The sequence below is a fragment of the Pristis pectinata genome, chromosome 40 (assembly GCF_009764475.1).
Source record: "Pristis pectinata isolate sPriPec2 chromosome 40, sPriPec2.1.pri, whole genome shotgun sequence".
NCBI lineage: Eukaryota > Metazoa > Chordata > Chondrichthyes > Rhinopristiformes > Pristidae > Pristis > Pristis pectinata.
In genome coordinates, this window is record NC_067443.1 from 1,689,547 (window position 1) to 1,710,447 (window position 20,901).

The window sequence follows — 20,901 nt, forward strand, 5'->3', positions numbered from 1 at the left end:
TTTTGCCAAGGCAGGGGAGTCGAGAACGAGAGGGCACAGGTTTAAAGTGAAAGGGGAGAAATTTAAAGGAGACCTGAGGGAGGAATTTTTCATACACAGGGTGGTGGGTATCTGGAATGAGCTGCCAGAAGAGGTGGTGGAGGCAGACACAACTATAATGTTTAAAAGGCATTTGGACTGGTACTTGGATGGAGTCACAGTTATACAGAAGGGAAGCAGGCCCTTCGGCCCTCTCGTCCATGCCAACCAAGGTCCCATTTGCCTGCGTTTGGCCCATGTCAATACGATTCAGAAACAGCTACTTCCCCTGTCATCAGATTTCTTAACAGTCCATGAACTCATGAGCACTGCTCGTTACTTCTTTTTTTGTACTATTTATTTATTTTTGTAATTTAAAGTAATTATATGTCTTTGCACTGTACTGCTGCCGTAAAACCACAAATTTCATGCCACGTAAGTCAGTGATGATAATTCTGATTCTATCCCTCTAAACCTTTCCTATCCATGTATCTGTCTAATTATCTGAATAGGAAAGGCCTACCGTAGGCAGATGGGATTAGCGTAGATAAGCATCACTGTCAGTATGGACGAGATGAGCTGAAAGGGCCCGTTTCTGTACTGTATGATTCTAACCCACCGTTATAAGACTCTGGTTAGGCCACAGCTGGATTACTGCATTCAGTTCTGCTCGCCCCATTACAGGAAGGATGTGGAGGCTTTGGAGAGGGTGCAGAAGAGGTTCACCAGGACACTGCCTGGATCGGAGGACATGTGCTATAAGGAGAGGTCGGACAAACCTGGGTTGTTTTCTCTGGAGGTTGAGGGGAGACGTGATAGAAATTGGTAATATTATGAGAGGCAGAGATAGACAGCTCCCGTATCTTCTTCCCAGGCTTGAAGTGTCTAATACTAGGGGGCGTGCATGTAAGGTGAGGGGGCAAGTTCAAAGGAGACGTGCAGGGCTGCCAGAGGTGTGGTGGAGGCAGATACGATGGAGACAATTGAGATAGGCAGATGATTACGCAGAGAATGGAGAGATTTAGACCATGTGCAGGCAGAAGGGATTAAATGTCATCAGCTTAATCAGTTTGGCAGAGCATCGAGGGGCCAAAGGGCCTGTTCCTGTGCTGTACCGTTCTAAGTTTAGTTTCCCACTTACTCCCTCCCTCTTTGCAATTTTCAAGCCTAACAGAATCTTCCCCAACACTAGGGGATTTTGGAAAATTAAAACCAGTGCATCAACTATCTCACCAGCCACTCTTAAGACCCCCAGGCTGAAATCCATCAGGAGCAGGAGTGTTGGCAGCACACAGCAATAAAGATTGCTTGGTATGGCTGCCCAGAGTTCCAGGACAGCAGAAAAGCTTGCTGAATTTATTTGAATGCACTGGTACCTCACTTAGCACTCGGGATGCCTTCCTGAGATTGAGTGCAAATTGAATCAGCTGTCAAAGGAGTTATTACCTACTGTGCTCTCATTGGCTGCGGGCCAATTACTTAGTGGGCTCTCATTGGTTGGGTAAACATGAACAACATGGCTGTGTTTAGCAAGTAGTCAAATATTTTCTGTTTTCTAGTTTTTTCTTCAGTGAAAATGCCGACACCTCGTGCTGCACGAGGGTGCTCTGATGCATGAAGCGGGAAGCACAAAGCAGGGTACCAGTTAGGATTGTAATCTTTACCTGCCATCTGAGGGAGCACATAGAAAAAGGCAGCATCTCAGAATCAGGTTTGTTATCACCGACGTACGTCGTGAAATGTGTTGTTTTGCGGCAGCAGTGCAGTGCAAGGCATAAAGACATAAAAATTACTGTAAGTTACAAAAATAAATACTGCAAAAGGGGAGTAACGAGGGAGTGTTCATGGGTTCACGGACCATTGAGGAATCTGATGGCGGAGGGGAAGAAGCTGTTCGTGAATCGTTGAGTGCGGGTCTTCAGCTCCTGTACCTCCTCCCCGATGGTAGTAACGTGATGAGGGCATGTCCCAGGTGGTGAGGGTCCTCAATGATGGATGCCGCTTTCTCGAGGCACCGCCTCTTGAAGATGTCCTCGATGGTGGTGAGGGTTGTGCCCGTGATGGAGCTGGCTGAATCTACAACCCTCTGCAGCCTCTTCCGATCCTGCTAGTTAGATAGCGTTCATCCCATGAAGGTTCTGCTCAGTCACCTCCCACACTCTTTCACCTCCTCAGTGTGTAGATCCTGGAACCGATGGTCGTGCTTCAGCTGTGGCCTAACCAGTAATTAGTATTCTGAGGAATACTTTGCATTTCATTGAGGCACCGCCTTCTTGAGGCACCACCTCTTGAAGATGTCCTTGATGACGGGGAGGGTTGTGCCCGTGATGGAGCCGGCTGAGTCTACAACCCTTTGCAGCCTCTTGCAATCCTGCACATTGGACCATCGATACCAGGCGGTGATGCAACCAGTCAGAATGCTCTCCACTGTACATCTGTAGAAATTTGCAAGAGTCTTTGGTGACGTACCAAATCTCCTCATAATTCTAACGAAGTAGAGCTGCTGGCGTGCCTTCTTCGTGATTGCATTAATGTGTTGTGCCCAGGATAGATCCTCTGAGATGTTGACGCCCAGGAACTTGAAGCTGCTCACCCTTTCCACCGCTGACTCCTCAGTGAGGACTGGTGTGTGTTCTCCTGACTTCCCCTTCCTGAAGTCCACAATCAATTCCTTGGTCTTGCCGACATTGAGCGAGGTCGCTGTTGTGACACCACTTAACCAGCTGATCTCTCTCACTCCTGTACGCCTCCTCATCGCCATCTGAGATTCTGCCAACAACAGTGGTGTCACCGGTGAATTTATAGATGGCATTTGAGCTGTGCCTAGCCGCATATTCATGAGTGTAGAGAGAGTAGAACAGTGGACTAAGCACGCATCCTTGAGGTGCGCCTGTGTTGATTGTCAGCAAGGAGGAGATGTTATCACCGATCCGCACTGACTGTGGTCTCCCGATAAGAAAGTCGAGGATCCAGTTGCAGAGGGAAGTACAGAGGCCCAGATTTTGAAGCTTCTTGATTCGTGCTGAGGGTGTTGAACGCCGAGCTGTAATCGATAAACAGCAGCTTGACATATGTTTTGCTGTTGTCTAGGTGCTCCAAAGCCGAGTGGAGAGCCAGTGAGATTGCGTCCGCTGTAGACCTGTTGTGGCGGTAGGCAAATTGCAGCGCGTCCAGGTCCTTGCTCAGGCAGGAGTTAATTCTAGCCATGACCAACCTGTTGAAGCACTTCATCACAGTAGATGTGAGTGCTTCCAGGCGATAGTTGTTGAGGCAGCTCACCCTGCTCTTCTTGGGTATGACTGATGCCCTTTTGAAGCAGGTGGGTACCTCCGACTGCAGCAGTGAGAGTTAAACACTTGAGCCAGATGGTCGGCACAGATTTTCACGGTGTCACAGATCTGCGACACTGGTGACGATGTAGCACTCTGACTGTTGCAGTTACACCCTTTAAAACTGTAGCTGCAGCGCTATCAGTAATAATTGACAGACTGCAGGAAGGCTTTCGAGAGTCGACGTCTTGGGTTAAGACCCTTGATCTGGACTGACGATGAAGGGACTCATAAGACACAGGAGCAGAATTTGGCCATCAGCCCATCAAGTCTGGCTGATCTATTTTTCCCTCTCAACCCCATTCTCCTGCCTTCTCCCTGTAACCTTTGACACCCTTACTAATCCAGAACCTATCAACCTCCACTTTAAATATACCCAATGATTTGGCCTCCACGGCTGTCTGTGGCAACGAATCCCACAGCTTCACCACCCTCTGGCTGAAGAAATCCCTCCTCATCTCTGTTCTAAAGGGACGTCCCTTTATTCTGAGCTGTGCCCTCGGATCCCGGACTCTCCCACTGATGGGAACATCTTCTCCACGTCCGCTCTATCCAGGCCTTTCAGTATTTGGTAGGTTTCCATGAGATCCCCTCCCATCCTTCTAAATTCCAGTGAGTACAGGCCCAGAGCCATCAAACGCTCGTCATACATTAACCCTTTCACCTCCAAGATCATTCTTGTAAACAGCCTCTGGACCCTCTCCAACTCAACACATCCATCGTTGGATATGGGGCCCAAAACTGTTCATATATTCCAAATGTGGTCTGACCAACTCCTTATAAAGCCTCAGCATTACATCCTTGCTTTTATATTCTAGTCCTCTCGAAATGAATGCTAACATTGCATTTGCCTTCCTTACCACCAACTCACCTTGCAAATTAATCTTCAGGGAATCCTGCACTAGGACTCCCAAGTCCCTTTGCACCTCCGATTTCTGAATTTGCTCCCCGTTTAGAAAATAGTCTACGCCTTTATTCTGTCTACCAGAGTGCATGACTGTGCACTTCCCTACGCAATATTCCATCTGCCACTTGTTTGTCCATTCTCCCAACCTGTCCAAATCCTTCTGCAGACTCCCTGCTTCCTCAACACTACCTGCCCCTCCACCTATCTTTGTATCATCCGCAAAGCCATCAATTCTGTCACCCAGATCATTAACGTATAATGTGAAAAGTAGTGGACCCAACACCGACCCCTGCGGAACACCACTAGTCACTGGCAGCCAACCAGAAAAGCCACCTTTATTCCCAGTCTTTGCCTCCTGCCAGTCAGCCAATCTTCTATCCATGCTGGTACTCTTCCTGTAATACCACGGGCTCCTATCTTGTTTAGCAGCCTCACGTGTGGCACCTTGTCAAAGGCCTTCTGAAAATCCAAGTAAACAACATCCACTGACTCTCCTTTGTCTATCCTGCCTGTTACTTCCTCAAAGAATTTCAACAGATTTGTCAGGCAAGATCTCCCCTGAAGGAACAATGCTGACTTCAGCCTATTTTATCATGTGCTTCCAAGTACCCCGAAACCTCATCCTTAATAATGGACTCTAACATCTCACCAACCACAGAAGTCAGGCTAACTGGCCTATAACTTCCTGTCTTCTGCCTCCCTCCCTTCTTAAAGAGTGGAGTGACATTCGCGATTTTCCAATCCTCTGGAACCATTCCTGAATCTAGTGATTCTTGAAAGATCACTGCTACTGCCTCCACAATCTCTTCAGCTACCTCTTTCAGAACCCTGGGGTGTCGTCCATCTGGTCCAGGTGACTTATCCACCTTCAGCCCTTTCAGCTTCCCAGGCACCTTCTCCTTAGTAATAGCGACTACACTCACTTCAGCCTCTGACTCTCTCGAATTTCTGGCACGTTGCTGGTGTCTTCCACAGTGAAGACTGACGCAAAATACATATTCAGTTCATCTGCCACTTCTTTGTTCCCCACTACTACTTCTCTAGTGTCATTTACCAGTGGTCTGATGTCCACTCTTGCCTCTCTTTTACTCTTTATATATCTGAAAAAACTATTAGTATCCTCTTTTATATATTGGCTAGCTTACTTTCGTATTTCACCTTTTCTCCCCTTATTGTTTCTTTAGTTGCCTTCTGTTGGTTTTTGAAAACTTCCCAAACCTGTAGCTTCTTGCAAATTTTTGCAATATTGTATGCCCTCTTTTTTTATGCTGTCTTTGACTTCCCTTGTCAGCCACGGTTGCCTCGTCCTCCCTTTAGAATGCTGCTTATCCTTTGGGATGAACTGATCCTGCATCTTCCGAATTACTCCCAGAAACTCCTGCCATTGCTGCTCTACCGTCATCCCTGCTAGGGTCCCCTTCCAATCAACAATGGCCAGCTCCTCTCTCATGCCTTTGTATTTACCTCTCGATCCGAAACATCGACTGTCCGTTTCCCCCCACAGATGCTGCCTGACCCGCTGAGTTCCTCCAGCTGTTTGCTTTTTGCTCCAGGTTCCAGCATCTGCAGTCTCTTGTGTCCCTGTGACATTAACCACCTATTTCACGTTCCCCTTTAGCCTCAAAGCGCTCAGAGGAACTCAGCGGGTCAGGCAGCATCCGTGGAGGGAAATGGACATTCGACGTTTCAGGTCAAGATGCTTCATCTGGTCTCAACCTGAAATGTGACTGTTTATTTCCCTCCATAGATGCTGCCTGACCCGCTGAGTTTCTCCACCATTTTGTGTGTTGCTCCAGATTCCAGCATCTGCAGTGTCTCTTGTGTCTCCTCTCCAACCTCTGTCTGCTCTCCACCTCGACTGCCCCTGTGGGAGCCAGTTCTGGATTCTTATCACTCTCTGGGTAACGAGATTTCTTCCCAATTCCCTCTCGGCTTATTAGCACTCTGCTTATGTTGATTCTCCCTGCTTCTAGACCGGCCTGCAGGTAGAAACAGCTTCTCCGTATCCCCCAGATCAAGCCGCAGTCATGAACTAAAATAGACTGTCAACCCAGCCCCAGACTGGCAGCTTCATCCATGACCCAGTAGTTCACTGAGGTCTGTGCACATACCCTTTCTGCACAAGCTGTGTTTAATTAAAATGATGCAGCACTATTCCGTATAATTAAACGCTCCTTTGATGTAATTATATTCAACTGTGCTAGAGCGTGTAGACAGGCTTGGTGCACTGAAGTTGGAATGTTTTGTAGTAGACTGTTAAACAGAGTCTAACAGCCCACATTCAGCCCAAGTTGAATGCCTCCTCCCCACCATATCTCATCTTGCCCGACCTCGTGTCTTTCTATTTCCTGACTCCCTCTAGTGTTTATTTGGTTTCTCTTATATACATATATTTGCCATGTGTGCTCTGTGTGGGAGTGAGCTCTGTGTGTGCGCAGAGAGAAGCAGCCACCATGTCAAAAATCCTGCGGTAATCTTAATGTCCTTGCACTGTACTGCTGCCGCAAAACAACAAATTTCACGACGTGTGTCAGTGATGGTAAACCTGATTCTGACATAGCAAAACAAGAAAGGCTGCTGCAAATCTGAAGTAGCAGACAATTCTGGGGAAACTAATCGCGCCGGGCAGCATCTGTGGAGTGGGTAACATTTCAGGTAGGCGATCCTTCATCAGAAGTGGTAGTTGGCGAAAATCATTAACTCTGCCCTTCCCTCCACAGCTGCTGCCTGAATATAGAACATCAAACACTACAGCACAGTACAGGCCCTTCGGCCCACAATGTTGTGCCGACATTTTATCCTGCTCTAAGATCGATCTAACCCTTCCCTCCCACACAGCCCCCTATTTTTCTATCATTCATGTGTCATGTGTTCTCACAATTTGTTTTTCTCACATCATCCCATAGCATTTTGCGTTTCATAGAGTCATAAATACAGCACGGAAACAGGCCCTTCAGCCCAACTTGTCCATGCCGACCAAGGTGCTAGTCCCATTTGCCTGCATTAGGCCTGTATCCTTCTTAACTTTTCATATCAATGTATCTGTCCAACTGCCTTTAAAGGTTGTTATTGTACCTGCCTCAAACACTTCCTCTGGCAGCTCATTCCATATACTTACCACCCTCTGTGTAAAGATAAGGTTGCTCCATTGGTTCCTATTAAATCTCTCCCCTCTCACCGCAGGATAGAATGTCAGCACAACATAGAACACTACAGCACAGTACAGGCCCTTCGGTCCACAATGTTGTGCTGACACTTTATCCTGCTCTAAGATCTATCCAACCCCTCTCTCCCACATAGCCCCCTATTTAACAGCATTGATGCACACTGGGATCTTGGGGTCCAGGTCTGTAGCTCCCTGAGGATGACCATGCAAGTAGATAGGGTGATAACGAAGGTGTACAGCAAGCTTGCTTTCTTTGGTCGGGGCATTGAGTATAAGAGAAGTCACGTTGCAGCTGTATAAACCTTTGGTATTGTGTGCAGTTCTGGTCGCTCCATTACAGGACAGTTGTGGAGCCTGTGATAAGGGTGCAGAAGAGGTTCACCAGGATGCTGCCTGGATTGGAGACTATTCACTATAAGGAGAGTTTGGACAAGCTTGGATTGTTTTCTCTGGAGCATCAGAGGCTTGAGGGGAGAACTTGTTAGAGGTTTATAAAATTATGAGAGGCGTAGATAGGTCGTCAGTCTTTTTCCCAGGGTGGAAATGTCAAATACTAGAAGACACAGGTTTAAGGTGAGATGAAGAAAGGAGACGTGCGGGGCAAGTTTTCCTTTACACAGTGGTAGATGCCTGGAATGGGCTGTCAGAGCTGGTGGTGGAAGCAGACATGATAGTGGTGGTTAAGAAGCACTTAGACAGGCAATTGCCTCCAGCTGCCTGCCTGGACCCCTTTTAAGATGTTCTCCAGACTGTCTGGGTGAAGGTTTTGACAATGTCCAATGTTCCCTCACCTGACGTGTCTGATAAACGTCCTGTGAAGCTCCCTGGGACAGTTGACTCTGTTTATATATAAATGCAGCGGTGGCCGAGCTGTGTGGAAGTAACCCCCGTTCCCTTGTTCTCCCCACAGCAGGATGGATCGAATGACGGACGATGCCTTGAGGCTCCACCTGCTGAAGCGAGGGCTGGACCGGGCCGAGGAGCGCGAGGATCTGGTGGCCAAGCGGCTGAAGATGGAAGGACACGAGGCCATGGAGCGCCTGAAGATGCTGGCCCTGCTGAAGAGGAAGGACCTGGGTGGGCCGGAGGTGGCCCAGGACCTGGTGGCCAAGCCTGAGCACCAGAAGGCAGGGGAGGAGAAGATGAACGGCAGCCTGAAGCCTCGGCCTGAGCTCCGCAGCGTGACCAAAGCGGGGAAGGAGAACATGGGGGATGAGCCCGTCGACATGAGCGCGCACAAGAGGTACGTCAGGAGCGGGGGGAGGCAGTAAAACCAGGCCACCCACTTCCGCTCCCTCTATCCCCTTTCTCTACCCCCTCCGCCTCTCCCTCTCCCCCTCCCCCTCCTACCCCACTCCCTCTCCCCCCTCCTACCCTCCTCCTCCCCCCTCGCCCTCTACCCCTTCCCTCTACCCTCCCGCTGCCCCTTCCTCCTCCACCCCTCCCCCTCCTCCTCATCCTCCCCTCCCTCTCGCCCTCTACCCCTTTACCCCCATCTCTACCCCTTTACCCTCCCGCTACCCCCTGTACCCCCTCCCCTCTCCCCTCCTACCCTCCTCCTCCCCCTCCCTCTCGCCGTCTACCCCTTCCGTCTACCCTCCGCTGCCCCTCCCCCTCCCCCTCCTACCCCTCCTCCTATTCCCCCTCGTCCCCTCCCCCTCTCCCCCTCAACCCCTCCCTCTCACACCCCTCCCTTCTCCCCCTCCTCCCTCCCTCTCCCTCTCCCCCTCCCTCTTTAATGATAATGCAGTTTAAATTAGCATCGTGGTTGGTGCAGACATTGTGGGCCGAAGGGCCTGTTCCTGTGCTGTACTGTTCTGTCTTCTACCAAGTGCATGACCTCGCACTTCCCCACATGAATGTCCAGTTGACAGGTTTTCTCCCAGTCACTCACTCCATCTAGATCCTGCCATAGACTCACAACGGCCTCATCACACACCCTTTCACCTATTTTTGTATCATCAATAAACTTGGAAACCTTGCATTTTGTTCTCTGCTCCAGCTCACCAATATAAATAGTAAATGATGTCTAACCCCGACAGGGTAGTAAAGCTGGCACCTGCTTAACTCACCAGTACACACTGGGAGGGGCAGAGTCTCTGGGAGCTGATCTCTCTCAGACCCTGGGGGCTCGGGAGAACCTTGTACCACTATCTAGAGCGAAGTTGGGGCGTAACTGTACAGCAAGTGCTTTGTTGTGGCCATCCTGTCCTTAAAGATTATGCAGGCACAGCAGAAGGTTAAAAATAACAGTGGAATCGAGCGGAGGTACGTTGAGCAGATGGGGTGGGCCAGAAGGGTCTCTGTGAAAGTGGTGGAGTGGAGGAAGCTGAAACTGAGACCAGGTCCACAGTCATTAGACTTTGCCAGTGGGGTGGGGAAATCTTTAAGGGAAAATTTATCAGGTTAGAGTTAAACAGGGCCAGGACTTGAGCTGTTTCCCTTCCATGTGTCCCTCTGTCCTTCAGAAGTACAGCCCGACACAGAACAGAAACAGGCCCTTCAGCCCACGACGCTGTGCTGAGCTGATTAAGCTAGTGACACCTAATTAAACTAATCCCTTCTGCCTGCACATGGTCCATATCCCCCCATTCTCTCCATGTGCCTATCTAAGAGCCTCCATCATATCTGCCTCCACCACCATCACTGGCAGCGCATTCCATGCACCCACCACTCTCTGTGTAAAAAAAAGACTTGCCCCGCACATCTCCTTTGAACTTTCCCCCTCTCACCTTAAATGCATGCCCTGTAGTATTAGACATTTTGACCCTGGGAAAAAGATACCAGCTGTCTATTCTATCTATGCCTCTCATAATCTTATAAACATCTGTCAGCCTCCGCCACTCCAGAGAAAACAACCCAAATTTGTCCAGCCTCTCCTTACAATACGCGCCCTCTAATCCAGGCAGCATCCTGGTGAACCTCTTCTGCACCCTCTCCAAAGCCTCCACGTCCTTCCTATAATGGGGCGACCAGAATTGAATGCGGGGGAGACATGATGAAGGTATACAAAATATTAGGAGGAATAGATAGAGTGGACAGCCAGCGCCTCTTTCCCAGGGCACCAATGCTCAATACAAGAGGGCATGGCTTTAAAGTAATGGGGGGGAAGTTCGAGGGAGACGTCAGAGGGAGGTTTTTCACCCAGAGCGCGGTTGGTGCATGGAATGCGCTGCCTGGGGTGGTGGTGGAGGCTGATACGTTGGTCAAGTTCAAGAGATTGTTAGATAAACATATGGAGGAATTTAAGACAGAGTGGGAGGAAGGGGTTAGATAGTCTTAGGAGTGGTTTGAAGGTCGGAACAACATTGTGGGCTGTATTGTTGTATGGTTCTAACCAGAATTTTATAAAGGTGCAATATAACTTCCCAACTCTTGAACTCAGTGCCTCAACTAATAAAGGCAAGCGTGCCGTATGCCTTTTTTCCCACCCTATCAACCTGTGCAGCCACTTTCAAGGAGCTATGGACTTGGACCCCAAGATCCCTCTGTACATCAATGCTGTTAAGGGTCCTGCCATTAGCGGTGTACTGTCCCTTTACATTGGATCACCCAAAGTGCAACACTCCACACTTGCCTGGATTGAACTTCCTTTGAGGTTGAGTTGCTCCATGGGAGTTGGTTACCCTCCAGTGAAGGTGGCTATACTGCAAGGAGTTCCTTCTTTGTGAGTGTTGGGCAAACTATTTGACTACATCCATGCACATCCTGGCCTCATACACAACTCTGCTCATCCCACCAGAGGCCATTGGATGGTCATGGACAGGATAGATTTCGTCCCTGTCCACCCTCCCCTGCCTCGGGTGAAGACCCCTTGTGTCAACTGGAACTTGCTCACTTCTCCCTAGCTGCATTCGACCAGTTGGAAAGAAGGTAGACATTTGTATTTCTGTTGTGTCACCTTGGGATGTCCCACTAAAGATTTGAAAATCTCTGTCAGGGCCTGAGCAATCTCCTCCCTTACCTCCCTAAGCAACAGCAGATACACTGGAGGCCAGTGACTAGTGGTGTGCCGCAGGGGTTGGTGTTGGGACCCTTGTTATTTGTTATCTCTAGAAATGATTTGGATGCGAATGCACAAGGCTTGATCAGTAAGTTTGCGGATGACATGAAATTAAGAGGTGGTGTTGATAGTGATGAATGTTATCGTAGATTACAGGGGGATTTTGATCAATTGGGGAAGTGGGCCGAGGAGTGGCAAATGGATTTCAATACAGGCAAGTGTGAGGTGATGCATTTTAGAAACTCAAACCGGTGTAGGATTTGTACTATGAATGGCAGGGCACTAGGGAGTGTAATGGAACAGAGGGACCTAGGAGTACAAGTACATAGTTTGTTGAAAGAAGTGTCACAGGTAGACAGGGCGGTGAAAAAGGCATTTAGCATGCTGGCCTTCATCAGTCAGGGCACTGAGTACAGGAGCTGGGACGTTATGTTGCCGTTGTATAAGTTGTTTGTGTGGGTGCACTTGGAGTACTGTGTGCAGTTTTCGTCATCCTGTTATAGGAAAGATGTGGTTAAGCTGGAAAGAGTGCAGAGGAGATTTACGAGGATGTTGCCGGGACTCAAGGACCTGAGTTACAGGGAGAAGTTGGCCAGGCTAGGTCTTTGGAACGTAGGGGAATGAGGGGTAACCTTAGAGAAGAGTTTAAAATTATGAGAGGCATAGATAAGGTAGACAGTAACAGTCTTTTCCCCAGGGTAGGGGAGGCCAAAACTAGGGCGGACAAGTTTAGGGTGAGAGGGGAAAGATTGAAAAGGGACCTGAGGGTTAACTTTTCCGTGCAGAGTGGTGAGTGTATGGAATGGGCCCCTGTGAGTGCTTCCCTGTACTCTTGTTCATCAACCTGTCAAATAATAATCAGATACTAATTCACATTGTGTCATCTCTGCCATCACGCGGAGTGGGAGAGGGTTGCAGTGTCCTCTGTCAGTTGAATGCTTTAAGTAGGGGTACCCACTCGGGGTCAGTGAGTTGATAAGATATCTTTATTAGTCGCATGTATGTCAAAACACACAGTGAAATGCATCTTTTGTGTAGAATGTTCTGGGAGCAGCCCGCAAGTTTCGCCACGCTTCCAGCGCCAACATAGCACGTCCGCAACTTCCTAACCCGTACGTCTTTGGAATGTGGGAGGAAACCGGAGCACCTGGAGGAAACCCACGCAGACACAGGGAGAATGTACAAACTCCTTACAGACAGCGGCTGGAATTGAACCCGGGTCGCTGGCGCTGTAATAGTGTTGCGCTAATCGCTGCACTACTGTAGCTGCCGAGAGCGTGCTCCCACACCAGGCAGGCTCCAGGCCACGGCTGAACCCCAGGGAGGATGTGACTGTCGGACGGACAGTAGCCAGCACCCTGCTGTGGGGCAGACTGCTCTTCAACACCCCCTTCGGGCCAGCTACATAACTGCGCTGAAAAGAGCAAAACTCATCCCTCAACACCTTCCAAAGCACTTTGCAGCCGGTGACATGCCTGTGGACTGCAACTCCTGCTTTTATCTCGGGAATGCCACAGCCATCTCAAGCACAGCAGGCTCCCACAAACAGCGGTGATAAATGACCAAGTAATTGGACTGCCGGAAACGGTGGTGGAGGTGGATACGATAGGGTCTTTCAAGAGACTGTTAGATAGGTACATGGAGCTGAGTAAAATAGAGGGCTATGGGTAAGCCTAGTAATTTCTAGGGTGGGGACGTTCGGCACAGCTTTGTGGGCTGAAGGGCCTGAATTGTGCTGTAATTGTTCTATGTTCTAATTGGTGGTTTGGTCAGTGGATAAATATTGGCCCACAAGACGAGGTTAAACAAGTCAGGTGGCTGTAACTTTAAGAACACTCTGGCAACAAACCTTTCCCTCAGCCGGAGTCACTGGGAAACACGTCACTTGGTCAAAGATCTTGCTGTGTGATCTCTACACTACACTTCAGAAGTATTTCATTGACTGTGTGGAGCTGGGGAACCCAGGGAATTTGGAAAAATATTATCAGCATGCACCCTTTTCTTTATAAAGTGTCTGATGCCCAGTCTGTCTATCAGTGTTTTCCCCAGGGTTGGAGAATCAAGAACTAGAGGGCACAAGTTTAAGGTGAGAGGGATCTGATAGTTGAGTAACGCAGAGAGTGAGCACGTCCTATCACATACAAGACATTGGTGAGGTGACATTTGGAATATTGTGTTCAGTTTCGGTCACCCTGCTATAGGAAAGATGCCATTAAGCTGGAAAGAGTGCAGAGGAGATTTACGAGGACATTGCTGGGACTCGAGAGACTCGATGGAGAGAGGTTGAGCAGGTTAGGACTTTTTTCATTGGGGCATAGGAGACTGAAGGGTGATCTTATAGAGGTGTATAAAAGTCATGAGGGGCATCGATAGGGTGAATGCGCATAGTCTTTTCCCCATGGTTGGAGAATCAAGAACTGGCGGGCACAGGTTTAAGGTGAGAGGGGAGAGATTTAATAGGATCCAGAGGGGCAACTTTTTCACCCAGAAGGCAGTCCGTATGTGGAACAAGCTGCCAGAGGAAGTGGGTGAGGCAGGTACATTAACAATATTTAAAAGGTACTTGGACAGGTCCGTGGATAGGAAAAGTTTAGAGGGACATGGGCCAAATGTGGGCAGGTGGGAATCTTGATCAGCACGGACCAGTTGGGCCGAAGGGCCTGTTTCCGTGCCATGTCATTCTATATGTGGATGGGGAGAGGGTAAGTTGTGTGCGGGCAAGGATGGAATGTGGGAATGATGAACGTTTGTCTTGATCTTCTGCAGTGATGTGGACAGGGAGCGCAGCACTCCATCACCAGATATCATCGTGCTGTCAGACAACGAGGCCTCCAGCCCTCGTGCCAATGGCCGGTTCGAAGACAGGATCAAAGTGGCAAACCTGGAGATCTTCAAGGTAAGTGACTGGGTGACGTCTCCGGCTTGCGACGGGTCACTGAGATTGTGAATATTCTCTGCTCCCCCTCCACCCCCGGTTGCTCATGTCCTGTGGGAAATGGCTTGCCCACTGGCAGACCCTTTCACTCCCCTGCGCACACCCCACCTCCCCCCACCCCGGCACATTCTGCCCACCCTCAGTGGGTCTCAGACCGGGGCGTGAAAGCTGATCTGAAGAGACGGGAAATACTGGAGAGACTCAGCAGGCCAACCACCACCTGCAGAGACAGAAATAGTTAACGTTCTGTCGGGCGGCTTCTGAGTAGAACTGAAAGCGGGGTCCGATCAGTTCCACTCTCAGTTCCTCGAACGTCACTCCACACTCAGTGCCCACCCTTCCCCCAAACTCTGCATGTTTTTCTCCCCCCCCCCCCCAACGTATTTCTCCAATCTCCTTTCGAAAGTTCCTGTTGTATCTGCTTGCAACCCTGTCAAGCAGCACATACCTGGTCATAACAATTCACAGCGCAGAAACGGAATCTCATCACCTTCCCCCGCTGCCGTGAGCTCCCAGTGCACAGTCAGAGGATCAGACTTCCCTTACAGTAACCGTAAAGGGTGTACACCAGCCTGGGTGGATGTACTGTTGGACAATGGACTATGGCAGAATCTACCCCGTCACAGTACCACGGCGCTTAGTGCTACTGCCTCACAGCTCCAGTGACCCGGGTTCGAACCCGATCTCTGGCGCTGCCTGCACATGTGGAGTCTGCACGCTCTCCCTGTGACCACATGGGTTTCCCCCGGGTGCTCCGGTTCCCTCCCATGTCCTGGGGTCAGTTGATGGGCCGCTGTAAATTGTCCCTGACATAACGGGTGAAAGGGGAACTGAGCAGCAAATGTGAGCAACGATGGGTTACAGAGGGACCTAGCTAGGATGCAAAGTTGGGCTGAGAAGTGGTAGATGCAGTTCAACCCAGATAAGTGTGAAGTGGTTCATTTTGGTAGGTCAAATATGTTGGCAGAATATAGTATTAATGGTAGGACTCTTGGCAGTGTGGAGGATCAGAGGGATCTTGGGGTCCGAGTCCATAGGACATTCAAAGCGGCTGCGCAGGTTGACTCTGTGATTAAGAAGGCATATGGTGTATTGTCCTTCATCAATCGGGGAATTGAATTTAGGAGCCGAGAGGTAATATTGCAGCTATATAGGTCCCTGGTCAGACCCCACTTGGAGTATTGTGCTCAGTTCTGGTCGCCTCACTACAGGAAAGATGTGGAAGCCATAGAGAGGGTGCAGAGGAGATTTATAAGGATGCTGCCTGGAATGCGGAGCATGCCTTATGAAAGCAGGCTGAGGGAACTCGGCCTTTTCTCCTTGGAGAGTCGGAGGATGAGGGGGGACCTGATAGGGGTGTGTAAGATGATGAGAGGTATTGATCAGGTAGATAGTCAGAGGCTTTTCCCCAGGACTGAATTGGTGGCCACAAGAGGACATAGGTTTAAGGTGCTGGGGAGTAGGTATAGAGGAGATGTCAGAGGTAAGTTTTTTACTCAGAGAGTGGTGAGTGCGTGGAATGGGCTGCCGGAAACGGTGGTGGAGGCGGATACGATAGGGTCTTTCAAGAGACTGTTAGATAGGTACATGGAGCTGAATAAACCATACCCTCGTTATGGGTAAGCCTAGTAATTTCTAGGGTAAGTACATGTTCGGCACAGCTTTGTGGGCCGAAGGGCCTGAATTGTGCTGTAGTTTTTCTATGTTCTATCTGCTCCTCAATATCCCTGTTACTATTGGGTGGCCTATAAAAAACACCCAGTAAGGTCATTGACCCCCTTCCTGTTCCTAACCTTCACCCACAGAGACTCAGTAGACGGTCTCTCCATGACGTCCACCTTTTCCACAGCCGTGACACTATCTCTGATCAACAGCGCCACTCCCCCACCTCTTTTGCCTCCCTCCCTGTCCTTTCTGAAACACCTAAACCCCAGCATTTGAAGCAACCATTCCAGTCCCTGAGCCATCCAAGTCTCCGTCATGGCCACCACATCATAGCTCCAAGTATTGATCCAAGCTCTAAGCTCATCTGCCTTGTTCACAATACTCCTTGCGTTAAAATAGACACATCTCAAACCTGTCTGAGCACATCCGTTCTCTATCAGCTGCCTATCGTACCTACTACTAGCTTTCTCTATTTGAGAGCCAAACACCTCTTCCCCAGTCTCTCCAGTTCGGATCCCACCCCCCAACAATTCTAGTTTAAACTCTACCTAGTAGCCTTAGCAAACCTCCCCACCAGGATATTGATCCCTCTGGGATTCAAGTGCAACCCGTCCTCTTTGAACAGGTCATACCTGCCCCAAAAGGGGCCCCAATGATCCAGAAAACAATCCCTGCTCCTTACTCCAATCCCTCAGCCACGCATTTAACCTCCTCCTCATTCTGTTCCTATACCCACTGTCGCTTAGCACAGGCAGTAATCCAGAAATTACTACCTTTGAGGTCCTGCTTCTCAACTTCCTTCCTAATTGTCCATAGTCTCTTTTCAGGACCTCATTCCTTTCCCTACCTATGTCGTTAGTACCAATATGTACCATGACCTCTGGCTGTTCTCCCTCCCCCTTCAGGATATCTTAGGTGCGATCAGAAACCTCCCGGACCCTGACACCTGGGAGGCAAACTACCTTCCGAGTTTCTTTCCTGCGTCCACAGAATCGCTTGTCTGCCCACCTAACTCTAGAGTCCCCTATCACTAGTGCCCTCCTCTCTCTTTCCCTACCCTTCTGAGCCACAGGGCCGGGCTCTGTGCCAGAGACACTGCCACTGTTGCTTCCCCCAGGTAGGCTGTCTCCCCCAACAGTACTCAAGCAGGAGTACTTATTGTCAAGGGGTACAGCCACAGGGGTACTCTCTAGTACCTGACTCTTCCCCTTCCCCCTCCCGACTGTGACCCACTTGCCTGACTCCTGTGGTCCCGATGTGACCACCTGCCTCTAACTCCTTTCTATCACCTCATTCTCCTTGAGCAGACGAAGGTCATCGAGCTGCATCTCCAGTTCCCTGACACATATCCCAGGTTTGGGATATGTGATCCCAAACCTGGTGTTGCCATAGTATCAATTGCTCCATGCATTTCTCTCTAAAACTTTCTTATCCCAATGCCTTTTAAACATATCCAGATGTCCTTTAAGAGAGGCTAACACTCCTATGCAAAGCAGTCACAGGTTGAAACTTTGGTGGGGGGTGAAGGTTGATCCTCAGACAGCACAGAGTAGGAACAGGCTGCACTGTGACAGCAGGGTACAGCACCCTACGGGGCAGAGGGAGAAACAGGAAATTGACTGGAAATTCAAAACACAGAACTGGCTGAGGAGCGGGACACTGGTGCGGCAGATGGAGCTGTTGCCTCACAGCTCCAGTCACCAGCTTCAACTCTGTCTGTGTGCAGTTTGCACGTTTGGACAGGGATAGGGTAGAGGGATCTGAGCCAAACACGGTCACGTGGGACTACCTGGGTCAGCACGGGCAAGATGGGCCGAGAGGCCTGTTTCTGTGCTGTGTTAATCTGTGACTTACATAATCCAGCAGTGTCAACAAACAGGCAACAAAACAGAAGCATGCATTTGGAGTCCCATAGCGGAGGTGCCTAAAACAAGGGGGTATGAGAGGTGGAGCGGGGATCTGAGGAGGAATTTCCTCACTCGGCTTGTATTGGGTAGCACAGTGACACAGCTTGTCACGGTGTGGTCCCGACCTTGGCGCTGCCCATGTGCAACTGACACGTTCTCCCTGCAGGTCCTCCCGAAGACGTGTAGGTCAGCGGGTTGATTGATTGCTGTGAGTTGCCTCCGGTGTGTGTGGGTAGCAGGAGAACCAGGAGTTGGTGGGCTGGCAAAGTAGCGTAGCGGTTGGCGTAACGCTATTACAGCGCAAGCGACCCGGGTTCGATTCCGGCCGCTGTCTGTAAGGAGTTTGTACGTTCTCCCCGTGTCTGCGTGGGTTCCCTCCGGGTGCTCCATCATTCCAAAGGTGTATGGGTTAGGAGCTATGTTGGCGCTGGAAGCATGACCCCCAGCACATTCTCAGTAATGCAAAAAGATGCATTTCACTGTGTGTTTCGATGTACTAATAAATAAATATCTTTAAAAAATGAGAGTTGGTTACAGGGAAATACCCAGCTGACTGGGACTGATGAGAATTGCTCTGAGACCTGGCATTGACTGGGTGGCCACCTGTTTGGAAGGAAGTATATTTATATACACCATACAGCCATACGGCACAGCAACTGGCCATGCCCGTGCTGGCCATCGAGTGTCCATCTACACTGATCCCATTTACCAGCACTTCGTCCGTACCCTTTCTCTGCATGGGTGATTCAAGTGCTCGTCCTGCTACTTATTGAATGTTGAGAGAGTGCCAGTCCGTTCTAAGCAGTGCGTTCCGGATTCCAGCCACCCTCCGAGTGAGGAAATTCCTCCACAGGTCTCCTCTCTACCTCTTATCCCCCCCTGTTTTAGACACCTCTGCTATGGGAATCCAAGTGCATGCTTCTGTTTTAGATAAGATTTCTTCATTAGTCACAGGTACATCGAAACACACAGTGAAATGCACCTTCTGCGTGGAGTGTTCTGGGGGCAGCCCACAAGTGTCGCCACGCTTCTGGCACCAACATAGCACGCCCACAACCTCCTAACCCGTACGTCTTTGGAATGTGGGAGGAAACCGGAGCACCTGGAGGAAACCCACGCAGACACACGGGGAGAACGTACAAACTCCTTGCAGACAGTGGCCGGAATTGAACTGGGGTTGATGGTTACAGCTACAGAGAAAGTGCAGTGCAGGCAGACAATAAGGTGCAAGGCCATGACAAGGTAGATTATGAGGTCAAGAGTCCATCTTATTGTACTAAAGAACTGTTGAATAGTCTTATAACAGCGGAATAGAAGTTTTCCTTGAGCCTGGTGGTATGTGCTTTCTGGCTTTTGTATCTTCTGCCCGATGGGAAGGGGGGAGAAGAGAGAATCTCCAGGGTAGGTGGGGTCCTTAACTATGTCGGCTGCTTTCCCGAGGCAGCAGGAAGTGCAGACAGAGTTCACGGAGAGGAGGCTGGTTTCCGTGACGTGCTGAGCCGTGAACACAACTCTCAGCAGTTTCTTTTGGTCTTGGGCAGAGCAGTTGCCGTACCAAGCCGTGATGCATCCGGATAAGATGCTTTCTGTGGTGCCTCTGTAAAAATTGGTGAGGGGTAAAGGAGACATGCCGAATTTCTTTAGCCTCCTGAGGAAGTAGAGACGCTGGTGAGGTTTCTTGGCCGTGACATCTATGTGGTTGCACGTGAGGCTTTAACGCACCCGTTTGCGGGATATGTCCTGATTACTTTTCCAGGGGATGTGGGTGTGGCTGGCAGGTCTGATACTCGTTGTCCAACCCTCATTGCCCTATCAAAGGTGGCGGTGGGCTGCCGCCATGTGGTGTTGGGGATGCTTGGGTTTTGCCCCAACGAGGATGAAGGGTCCCCCATCTCCGGGTCAGTAAGGCATCCAAAGGAAGGGCAGCTCCGAGGTGCCGGTGTTCCCTGGTGCCTGCCACCTAGGTCCTTCCAAGTGACGGAGGGTTCTGCTCAATGAGCCTCAGTGATGGGCTGCCTCGGGAATGCGCAGGACCTCCTCTCCTCCCGCCTCTGTCAACCCTCATCCTTCTCTCTGCTTGCAGGGCAAGGGCCCCGAGGAACGTCAGATGATCATCAAGCAGCTGCGGGACGAGCTGCGGCTGGAGGAGGCCCGGCTGGTGCTGCTGAAGAAGCTCCGTCAGAGCCAGGTACAGAAGGAGAACGTGGTGCAGAAGGTGAGTCAGAGCCCGTCTGCGGGCAGCCGGGGCCCCCACATCGGAGGCATGCGAAGGACAGGCAGGAACATTACTAGAATGTTGCCGGGTCTTCAGGAGTTGAGTTGCAGGGAAAGATTGAACAGGTTAGGACTTTATTCCTTGGAGCACAGAAGAATGAGGGGAGATATGATAGAGGTTTACAAAATTATGAGGGGTATAGACAGAGTTACTGCGAGTAGGCTCTTTCCGCCTAGAGTAGGAGAGACAAGTACAAGAGGACATGGCTTTAGGGTGAAGGGGGAAAGGTTTAGGGGGAACTTCTTCACAGAGAGTGGTGGGAGTGTGGAACGAGCTGCCATCTGACGCGGTAAATGTGGGCTCAATCTTAAGTTTTAAGAATAAATTAGATAGATACATGGATGGGAGAGGTCTGGAAGGGTGTGGACTGGGTGCAGGTCAATGGGACTAGCGGAATAACGTTTCGGCACAGACCAGAAGGGCCGAATGGCATGTTTCCCGTGCTGTAGTTTTATTTTAATTTACAACATGGTAACAGGCCCTTCCGGCCCAACGAGTCCACGCTGCCCATTTTAAACCCATATTAACCTACCCGTACGTCTTTTTGGAATGTGGGAGGAAACCCACGCAGACACGGGAGAACGTACAAACTCCTTACAGACAGCGACAGGAATCGAACCCCGATCGCTGGCGCTGTAATAGCGTCGCGCTGACTGCTATGCTACCGTGCCGCCCCATTGTTCTATTGTTCTAGGT

General features: G+C 50.0%; 1 protein-coding gene across 8 annotated transcripts in view; it reads left to right on the forward strand.

Moving 5' to 3' along the window:
* gatad2b (GATA zinc finger domain containing 2B) overlaps positions 1 to 20,901 on the forward strand; it is a 129,316-nt gene that overhangs the window by 83,816 nt on the left and 24,599 nt on the right. For 6 of the 8 annotated variants that reach the window (XM_052045866.1, XM_052045864.1, XM_052045863.1 and 3 more), the window contains 3 exons: positions 8,331 to 8,663; positions 14,190 to 14,319; positions 20,014 to 20,145. In XM_052045866.1, coding sequence (XP_051901826.1) covers positions 8,335 to 8,663; positions 14,190 to 14,319; positions 20,014 to 20,145 — 591 coding nt within the window. In that variant the 5' untranslated portion in view covers positions 8,331 to 8,334. The remainder of the gene's footprint in view (positions 1 to 8,330; positions 8,664 to 14,189; positions 14,320 to 20,013; positions 20,146 to 20,901) is intronic. The other 2 variants (XM_052045867.1, XM_052045861.1) reach the window with 1 other exon arrangement.